The sequence below is a fragment of the Salvia splendens genome, chromosome 14, assembly GCF_004379255.2.
Source record: "Salvia splendens isolate huo1 chromosome 14, SspV2, whole genome shotgun sequence".
Classification (NCBI taxonomy): Eukaryota; Viridiplantae; Streptophyta; class Magnoliopsida; order Lamiales; family Lamiaceae; genus Salvia; species Salvia splendens.
The window spans coordinates 6857737-6868645 of record NC_056045.1 but is presented as its reverse complement, the minus strand read 5'-3'; the positions used below and the strand labels follow the sequence as shown (position 1 = coordinate 6868645).

The following is a 10909-nucleotide window of genomic DNA, read 5'->3' as shown; positions in this document are numbered from 1 at the left end:
TTTAGAAGATGGAAATAACGTATATATCCAGCAAAAGTATGGGAAAAAGCAACGTCCAAGATAAACACAGACGAACGATGTCCAGTCGACATGTCAATAAGAACAAACAGTTAACAGATCCACTGATCTCTAACAAATTACAAATTTATATTAATGGTCTAATGGAAGTACTCCCATGCTAATGCTGGATGAATTGGACCGATCCCTCGGATATGCAGCCAGGAACCCCGAGGTTTGGCCTCTCCCAAATCAATTCCTACTTAATGTAATAACTCATATGCTTGTTTCTGCAGACTCAAATTAAAAATAACCCTTGTAACCTGCATCACTGAGAGCTAACTATTAAGAGTCCACCAAAACAGTAATGCAATTGCCAGAATGGTTTGAGAAAGGATGTGATTGTTGTATACGCCAACCAGTGACCAAAAAAAGCAATTACAATCTATGCAGCTCCAATGCTAATGTCAACAATGGATTGCTAAGGTCACCTGATCTCCATTTCAGCATATCCAACGCTCAGAAAATGAAATTTACTCATGTTAATGCAATAAGAATCACACTGATTTTCACTAAGTCGCATCTGTAACTGCCCATGCAAAGAAGGCTGATATTGGAACGGACATTAGAATTTGCTTTCCGTGCAGGGGCACCAGCAGGACACCTGATAGCTCGCAGTAAGTTACTAATTAGAATTCCTAAATGACCAGAAACATCATTTCATTAAATTGAAAAAGGAGCAACATCATGTTCATTAATTTATGCAACAACTTTCCGCACATTGGATTTTTTCATTAAAAAACATTTTTCAAAAAGTCTACCACTGAAGAGCACGGTTGGGGATCCAACAGATCAATATATTTTTATGGAAATAAGAAACAAGGCTGGTGCAACAAATTTCTTATCATGACCTGATGAGTTGTTGTAGAGATTGTACCAGTTATATTGCAGGTTCCACTGGACCGAGATGTTGACATCTCTCTATCTCTCTATAAGTCATCCACCTCATCTGAACTCTCTTCATGAACTGGAAAGCCGGCATTTGGGTAATCCTCATTACCACTACTTTGGTCGCTATTATAACTGCTCTCTGATGAGCTAGTGAATACGTATTCGCCAGAAGTATGACTGCTCGCCACAGAGGGTGAGTTGGTATCCACGTTGACATCACTGCTGGTCACTGGCTCTTCCACAAAACTGAGCTTGAGAAATGGGAATCCATATTTGAGTAAATGAGCAGACATCCATTGTATCAAGAATTACAGAAAAAGAAAAACAAATAAATTACTACCTTCCTTCAGCAGGAAAATCTGCAAGCACCCTTAGATTGGGCCTTTCTTCCAATAACTCACGTAACGACATGAAACTGCATAATTGTTGCATCATTGTAGGTCAAATAGATTCAAATCTAAGTTGCAGCAGCAACATATCTCAACATGTACCTTGGGGTGTAACATCTCTGATACCAGTCATCATCAGATGCCAGCCCCTCTCGATTGGATACATCCTATAGACAGATCAACTAGAACTACTTACCTAGAGACGCAGGAAAGAATTGGAAAATATTAAAATTAATGACATGGGTAGTTGGGTACGATTCAATACTCACAAGGTGCTTAAGAAGCTTGAACCGTCCTGCAAGAATTGCCGAAAGCAACCTGGAAACTTCTGCCTGAATGATACAACTCGTTACTTGAGAATTTTATAGCCATTTTAGTAATACACTATTGTCATTTTTATGAAAGCACTTGATTCCTTACTTCTCTCAAATGCATACAATCCCGTAAAATCAAAACTTCCAGCAAACTTCCACCTACACTGCCACCTAGATTTCTACAAGCAGAATGTCAAAAACATGAATGAGGACAGGTGTATGTAGAGGACATATGAAAAAAAAAGATTAAATATACTATGAAAGTATTTCAATATATATGGCAACCACACATACCTTAGAAATTCACCAGTGATGGCATAGGATGTTGAAAAGTCAACAAACTTCAAATTACGCAATCCCTGCATGGACAAAGTACAACCATAACAACTTCATCCAAGGTGAGCATAAGAATTAAAATGGGTGAACCACAAAAAGTGGAAGCATACCTTGACAAGAACCCGGACTTTAGGGTCATGCAATTTAAACCCTCGAAGTGCAAATGAGGATAAATATGGGCAATTGTTCACTAGATCATTGCACGTCGGTAATTTTAAGCTGTCATCTCTACCTGAGAGGTAAAAACACATGAGCATAATATCTTTTGACCTACAAAGCATGGATGGACTATTATGCACCTGTTTTCGAGGATTCCAAAATTAGACGCTCTATTAGGGGACAAGACCTACTCACTGACTCCAGGGTTTGCCTCAGCTCGACATGTCTGCCAAAAAGATGTATACTCATGTCAGCACAGCAAACTGTTACATATATGGGCAATTTTATCATGGGTTTTAGCATACTGCAACCTTTCTATCCAAACCTATTATATTTCATTCACCAATCATACTCAGGCATGATGCTCTGAATATGTGCATTGAGCGACAACTTTGCAATTACTCGTAGAAACCAACTCATAGAATTACAATATAAGAAACCAATAAAAATTGATACTCACAGGCCAACAACTTCTAGATCAAGCAAAGCAGGGCAAGCTGATATAGCAGCTCCAAATGCTGTGTTGTCCATTCTTTCTATGTTATAAAGGTGTAACCTTTTCAAAAGTGCCCTAAAAATCAGAAGAGATGAAGATAAGTAAGGCAGTAACTGGAGAGACACTTTCATGAAATACAGAAAGTATAGAGCATCAAATGTTACCCTGCAGTACCACCATCACCAATCAATGGAGCCAAGCAAGATCTAGTAAGTACAGATGTCTCTTTTCCCTGTCTCGACTTTTTATCGTTCCATGAAAAACCCGATGTATCTGAGGAATTTCTCATAGAATAAACGAGTGCTTGAGACGAACCTAGTGATGCAACAGGTGGGCTAGGGATAATCCCAAGCTTAAGGGACCTACAAATGGTAAGAATAAGATGATCAAAGTTCATGGTGGCAGGTGCAACAATGTGAGCACATGCATTAAACATCAGCAGAAACACCTTTTTCACAGATGTAGGCACATGAGAATCAATTTAGCATTTCTATATGGCCAGCCATTTCCAGATAAAGCATCACGAATCGAAACAAAAAAGAAGGCATAGCACTGAAGATTATTGAATCTGTATCGTCAGCAGTTAGGATTCCATTTCTTGTTTTCAATTACAGAACTGAAATCCTAAGTGAATCGATAATAAAGCATAACATTCAGCCCACACACTAAATGAGGTAAAAAGAAGCACAGCACATATCCAGACATCCTCTGATAGAGCAGCCACAAAAAAGCCCTCCCAGGAGCAGAGATAGCAACAAGATATCACCTCAAGAAAAAGTAAAGGTTACACCCCTTACCGCAGTACTTTTCCAGCTCGTTGAATCATTGTGGAAACTACTATGTTATTCACCCTAGGAACAATTGTGGTTAAGTTAATATTGGAATAGCACAATGGATCAGCAGCACACTTATTGAAGAAGGAGCACGTAGCAGCTGCATGACATACACTCTGTGTATCGAGCAAAGAGAATACCTGCACACAGAAAATGCAAACAACTTGAATCATAGATCCTCTACTTATTCAGTAAGAAAAAACAACATCCACACAGGAAGACCTAAAATTCCACCAAGGCAATATTCAATCAGCACGGAATACAATGCATATTGCAGAAAATAGGTCACTAACTCAACAGTATTGCACCTCAATTGATCAAAAGCTAATATAAGATCCACCGCGGTCTCAAAGTAACTGATCGCAATCCATTAGAACAATCATCGGTAAAATTGTTGAAAAAAAACTAACTCCTACTAACCTTAATAGTGAGATCGGACGGCAGAGGCCAAACGACGGCGTTGTGCATGGAAGCGCGCCTCCTAGCGGATCGCTTGGCCGCTTCAGTGAGTGCGGAGCCGAGACGGAGCGCGCTGTGGATGACGTCATTCTTGTCGGAATCGTGGGGGAGGGACTCGATTATGCGATCGATGGCGAGGTCGAGAGCGATCGCTGATGAATCGTGGAAATCGAGGAACGATTCCAGCAGCGCGTCGAATTGATTGGGATCGGAGGTCGGGGTGGAGATGCGGTTGGGGTAGCAGGGGCGCTTGAGCTTGGGATTGGGAGAGACGCCGACGGCGTGGTGGAGGAGAGCGCTATCCATGGCGATTCGCAGGGCGGCGGGATTCCTTCTTCGTTGCTTTTGTGATTGTGCGGTTTTGGGAGCTTCGAATCAGCATGGACTCCAGGACCAGACACTGTAGAGAGTGACACGTGGATTTCATTTGTTAGGGCATCCGTAGTGGTGCGGATGTCCTGCCGAAATTCCCGCGGAATTCCCAAAAACACCTCCTGACACGTCATAAGGACTTCCCATTGCACAGTGGCGGAATTCCCCTGCGGAATTCTCACAATAAAAAAATTAACAAATTCACAAATTAAACAATTTATGGAATTAAACAATTTAAGTAATTAAAATTTCGACGAAAATAGGGAAAAAATTCCATTAAAAAAAGAAAAGTACATTTCACCAAATTAAAAAAATACATTTCAATAATTAAAAACTACATCAACGACGACCCCTACGCTGCCACACTTCTTCAATAATATCGTTCTGGAGTCGAACGTGAGCTTGTTTTTGGAGCATGTCGGAATTTAGACATTAAAAAAAACTAAATAAAGCGGAATTCCGCGGGAGTCGATGCAATGGCGGACGTCCCCGCGGAATTCCGCTTAATGCCGTGGACATGCGACGTCCTCGGGTGAATTCCGTATCCGTGGCGGACATGCACAATGGGGGACGTCCGCCACAGAATTCTGGAATGTCCGTGGGAATTCCGCGTCGACGGGCGCCATTGCGGATACTTAAGTTTTATTCTTATATATACTACTATTTGATTACTACAGACATGAATAGTTAATATATTGATCCACCAGATAAAATAGAATAAATATGAATAATTAATATATTAATTCAATATTTTCGATTATAATGTATACACATAAATATATAATACAGAGCAAATTTAGTATGTATAATTAAAAAGATATAAATAAATAACTGTGAGGGTAAGAATATGATTCCTCAAAGTCTACAATACATCATCAAGTTTTGTTAATCTATACTAATATAAAGGTTGAGTTTTGAGGGCACTTTGGTAAATAAGAGGTGTTTTTAGGGCAATTTAGGTAGCTGGGAAATGTTAATGCCATTACAAATTATTGTACCATTATTATTATAAAAACTAAAACAAACCTCATATCATTGTTGACATGATTCTCCACTAATACACGACTCCACAATAATTGTAGAAATTAAGGATAATTATCATTATTAATGCATTTAATAATTATTATTACAAAGACTAAAGCAAACCTCATATCATTGTTGACATGATTCTCCACTAATACACTACTCACCATAATTGTAGAAATTAAGGATAATTATCATTATTAATGCATTTAATACCTGAAATTTATGCAAAGTTTATTATGAGATTCGTGGGTTACTTGGAATACAATGTGCCACATTGCTATCATTTAATTTTCCCTTTTAAGATGATAATTTTTTTATTATTGTCCTAAACCCATGGCCAACAATAGGCGTCCCATCATTTGTCCTAATAACAAAATTAATTTTAACCTATGTGGAGAATGTGAAAAGTTTGAAAAGAGCCTCATACTTCATTTTCCCCCTATAAATATGACATTAGATGATTTGATCTATCAACACATACGTACTTACCTTATACAGCTTAAGCTTCATCTTTTTGTTCTTCCCACGAGTAGCAAGGTTGATACCATGAACCATTCCACACCTTGCTCGATGCTCTACAACTAACGACAACTAATTCGATTATCAAAGTCCAATGTATCCATGTCTATGAAGTTGCCGCTCCTAGAGACAACCAATATCGTGAGTTTAGAATGTGTGCTTCACGATCGAATGGTATGTTGTTTTGTGCTTTTTAGATATGTTTTTGCAAGTTATATGAAACCATTAGCTATTGACTTTTTTGGCTGAAACGTGTGTATTAATTTGATTCTTTGTAACATGTTTTACTTTAGATCATTAATTTCTTTTTAAAATAAATTGAATTAGTTTGGAATGAAACCATTAGCTATGGACTTTTTTGGCTGAAACGTGTGTATTAATTTGATTCTTTGTAACATGTTTTACTTTAGATCATTAATTTCTTTTTAAAATAAATTGAATTAGTTTGGAATCTTAATTACTTCGAATTGATAGAAAACAGAAGATGATACGGAATGTTTGAGTTCATATACAAGATAGGATAGAAAACAAGCCAAATTTAAATTTGATTACTCCAAAAAACAATGGAGTACATTGGCGGAGGGAGAATTTTATTGATATTTGGCTCATTTGTTGGTCATGATAAGTATATTTTAAAGTTAAGGGTTTAAGATTTAGGTTTCAAGGTTTGGGTTTTTAGTGTATAGGGTCTCTATATTGCAATGAAATGAATCTCGACTAGGAAGTGTCTCACCAGTGCAATATTAAATTATTGCAACGTAAATTTGCTCCTGCAGTTATAACTCAACAGTTAATTCATATTTTCACAGAATTAAAATACTTTTTAATTTTAAGTCTGATATTTAAATGTCAAGACAGTTTATTAAAATGTCAATACAAATATGTGTTGAAATTTTAATGTGATTGTATTGACATTTTTAATAAAAGTTAGCATTTAAACGCACTCTTGTGGCTATGTGGGGTTAATGTGATTGAAAAAGTATAATCCAAAATAAGAGTATGTCGAATATTCTTTTGTTTATCATTTCACAAATTTTATTTTGCATAATGAAATAAATATGAAGAAATTAAAATGACTCGTGCATCGCACGGGCGTGATACTAGTTAAACAAAATAATGAGTTCAGAATCTTCCGATAGATAGAATTAGGTTTGTGTAGTACTTAGGCTCATTTTTTTAAAAATAGGCCGCTTTTTTTTTTCATAATACTACTCTAAAAGTAATATTTTAAGCTCTAATTATATATGAGACCTAAATTTTAAATCAAAATTTTTTATTCGGTTATATTTATTTTTTGTGCTATAATTTGGTACAGTAGAAATATTGAAATAATTTGAATTACTTTACCAAAATTGAAAAATGCCTCATAACAATAAATATTGCGTGTAGTGTGTGGAGTGTTTAGAATTATTTTTTTATCATTTGAAATACCAAAATTTTAGTTAATATCGAAAAATATTCTACTGTTAATTGTAAATTGGATCCCCCGTATTCAAAATCCTCATCTGCCGTTGGGTCCAATGCCCCCAAAGGTCCCAACGAACCTCCATCACTAGCTATAAGTCTTTAAACCAGATATTGCCTAAACTAATATTGTATACCTAATAAAGGAAATATAGTACAGTAAAAAATTGGAGGTCGGTGAAAAGAATGACCGAAGCGACAAAAAAATCATTTCCAATTAGAAGTAGATTGAAAATTCAGTAAGTATCCTAAATTCCAAGACAGTATGCATTTTGGTTTGAAAGCGCAGGTTTGTGCAGGCTCGTGTATTCAAATGATCAGGAGGTGATTTCCAACATAGTTGTGTCGCTGGCACGACAACCTAAAATCTGGTATCAACAATTTCCTCAACCCACTTCTATTGGCTAGTATAGTGGGAGCAAGGGCTGAATCTCATAGAGATGGATGATTGCGTCTTGTGATTGTGGTGATAATCAGGAAGGGATTGGTTAGCTACCACGCTTAGGTTGAGGTTCTACCTAGACACAAACTAAAGGGTGGACCTGTACTCTACTGACAGGCAAGAGGTTCTCATATTGAATTCAGGTTGGGTACGTGAAAGGTGGGTTGGTAAGACTCATGTGCATGTGAAAAGTGGAAGTTTACTAAAAATAGGTAGACAATGACAGAAACGGATCTCCGACCGAACTAGCTGATGAACTGCCAGATCCGCCAAAAGTCTGACAAAAGTGGAAGTACAAAAGGTAAAGTAGCTGAAAAGTAAAAGTGGTCCACAAATCAGATATGAATGTTGTCTTCTCCAACAAGTATGCACAAAATTCAGATAAACACAGACTCCATGAATAACAACTCAACTCAACACTTTTCATAAATAAAGATCCACAATTAAAAGTCAAAACTCAAAGATTAACGACCGATAATCCCAAATTTAAGCATACTGACTAACATGCAAGGTGGCGATAGTCACGTAATCACAAATCTCATGCATTGAACTTCAGATTGAACGATTAACACTTGGAATCCTAGCTAACAAACTCAGATCTAGTCTACTCAACGAAATCAGACATCAACACTCAGAGATTTCTTGCAAACTACTGGATCTAGCTAATCTAGGCAGAATGAAACATGATTGCAACGGAAAGATGAATAAAAGCAAACTTTCATATCATAGCGTTTAAATCTCAACACGATAGTTGAAAAACAACCAGAGAATTAAGTTTCAACAGCAGATCTAACGAGATAAAATGAAATACGAAGTTAAACTAAGAAAGCAAGTAAAGATTGTTTTGCCACTCGGGTGATGAAATATTATTCTGACGACTACAACGGCTGGAGGAGTTGACGGTGAACTATCCCCGGTGGAATACCGAGGTCTTCAAGTGATCATGACTGGCGGCGAGGAACGAGAGGTGTGGAGCTAGCCTCCGCTTCAGAACTAGGGCTTCTGAGAGCGGTTTCTAAGTGTGCCCTTCTAAAATGAGTTGTGTCTCCCTTCATTCTTCATGGGACCTTCTATTTATAGGGTGGTTTCCCTAAAATTAGGGTTGCTCTTCCTTATACATTGTCGTTTTTGCCCCAAATTAAGTAGTTGGTCGTCTACTAGCAATCCTTTCCTCCATCTCGAGCCTTTGGGCATGCATCCTGGTCAACATTGCACCATTCTGACGTCCTTTTTCACTTGAAGTCTCCGATTCCTTCCCTGCTGACTTGTACCCTTCCCTGCACACTTACGCAACTTTTCTTCCATAATATGCACGTTAAGCTCATCAAACTGACCAGAAACCAAGACCTAGAATGCGACTTATCAAACTGCTCACACTTAACACATGTTTGTCCTCAAGCGTGGAGGAACAAACAAAAAAGCAATAAGTCGGATTCTAGCCTGGTTACTCCCTTAACTGACCCTAAACTAAAAAGACTAAAAATAAAAAGACTCGAGCGATCTAAAAACCGTTGGGGCAAATGAAAAGAAACACTGAAGAGAAAAAGAAAAACACATACGAGAAAAACATAGAAAACACAATAAAACACATTGAACAAGCTATATTTTCAACCGTTCCTCCCATTTGGGTTGAGTTCAATCCGTCTGTAAGCAGCCTTGAACTTCTCCGCCCCTCTTTTCTTTCCTAGCCAGCATATCCGCTCGTCAAGATTACCTAAACTTTGGGCCAAACACTAGATTCGCTCAGTCACTCATTTCTCACCAGGGATGTTAGGACTGCTTTTCTCAATACGCTGGACCACAGATGCTTCGGACTTAGATATCACGAGTAGATCCTAAGGGTCTGTAGAGGTTTGTAACGGGGCTGTGGACTTGTAACGTTTTGGGGTGGATGTTCCTAAGGCTCTAAGGTTCAAAACTAGACTCTTTATTTTGATGTGGGGAAGCTATGTGTACTTGGGCGCTCGGCTGGGTGACCTTCATCGACTTGATCCCTCTTCAATTGGATTTCTTCAATTGGTCAGTAGGCTTCTTGGTGGCTTTGCCACTTATTTGATTTTCTTCTTCCTTCTTCTTTTTGGGCCGGATGTTTTTCCGGCGTTTTCTTCTTTTCTCTTTCTCTTTTTGGGAACCAAGTGTTTCGCTTGGTCTGTTTTTTTCTTTCTTCCTTCTTGCCTTTCTTCTCCAGTTGGCCCTTCAGTTTTGCCTTCTCGGTCAGTTGCTTCCCTGCCTCATGCACACACAGTTCCAGTGGCTAGTGGGTCATATAAGGGTTCCAAGGGAAGGAATATACAGAATATTATTTTATATTTTTTTCTTGGGGGGGGGGGGGGGGTTCGTAGTGCCCTTAGGATTTGCTACACGCAGTCACTTCACCCTAGACATCATGTGGCAGCCACTCTTCTTTTTTTCTTTATGTGTTTGGTGGAAAGTGGTTGCACTTAAGCCTTTAACTCACCATTTAAGAGAGCTTTCGTGTCTGGCTTTAAGGTTGGCTTTTCTCTCACACTTGCATCATCTACACTGAGTAGGATCTAATAGGAGGGGTAATTTCCATTATTTAGCATGCTTTATTTCCCTCAATTCCCCTCGTCGTCAGTTTGAAACAGTTGAGTTTTAAGCCCGTTCATTAAATACATATCCTAAAAAAAACCTATCATAAAAAGACCTAGCACAAAATCCTAAAAAAAACTAACACATATATACACGCCGTACTGGCCATTTTCTCCCCCCTCCCACTTCAATAGTGTCTGCCCTCAGGTACGGGCTGTGAAGTGGAAAATAGGATGGCTAGTATGACAGACACAAACAATAGGACAAAAAAATACTATGTCTTAAAACTTCTTACACTTAGACTATGCAATAGGACAAGTGGGAGAATGTTAGACTAAATACCAGAAAACACATAAACAAAACATATAGTTAAACATGCGCCAAATTCGCAAACTCTTTCTCCTCACACTTAGACTATTAACTAGGCTAGGTGTTGAGAATTTGAGTTTGCGCTAACAAAAACTAAAAACACATATCTACAGTTTACTCTTCCTAAACAGAAACCAATCAAACGAAATTAAAAAGAAGGCAGAAAAAATAATAAGAAAACTAACTGGTCAGTAAGGTTGGTGGTCATTTGCTCCTGCTGCTCCTCCTCG

The 10909-nt window shown here is 38.1% G+C and overlaps 1 protein-coding gene across 1 annotated transcript; it reads right to left on the bottom strand.

The window, feature by feature from the left end:
* Nucleotides 1-4320, bottom strand: LOC121763355 (F-box protein SKIP17-like). Its single transcript, XM_042159357.1, has 13 exons — nt 3896-4320; nt 3440-3615; nt 2807-3004; nt 2607-2717; nt 2287-2372; nt 2098-2219; nt 1946-2010; nt 1758-1830; nt 1607-1669; nt 1440-1504; nt 1289-1363; nt 935-1194; nt 1-661 (listed from the first exon to the last, which is right to left on the bottom strand). Exons 1-12 carry the CDS (start codon nt 4238-4240, stop codon nt 987-989), a joined length of 1587 nt encoding a protein of 528 aa, XP_042015291.1. The 5' UTR covers nt 4241-4320; the 3' UTR covers nt 1-661; nt 935-986.
* Nucleotides 4321-10909: the final 6589 nt, after the last annotated feature.

Bases quoted from the DNA above. Each gene is read 5' to 3' on its own strand.
- LOC121763355 (XM_042159357.1), bottom strand. From the start codon at position 4,240: ATGGATAGCGCTCTCCTCCACCACGCCGTCGGCGTCTCTCCCAATCCC. The intron at 2,718-2,806 runs GTAACATTTGAT...TCTGATTTTTAG, and splicing joins GGTGATGGTGGTACTGCAGG to GGCACTTTTGAAAAGGTTAC. The intron at 2,373-2,606 runs GTGAGTATCAAT...TCTTTTTGGCAG, and splicing joins GATCTAGAAGTTGTTGGCCT to ACATGTCGAGCTGAGGCAAA.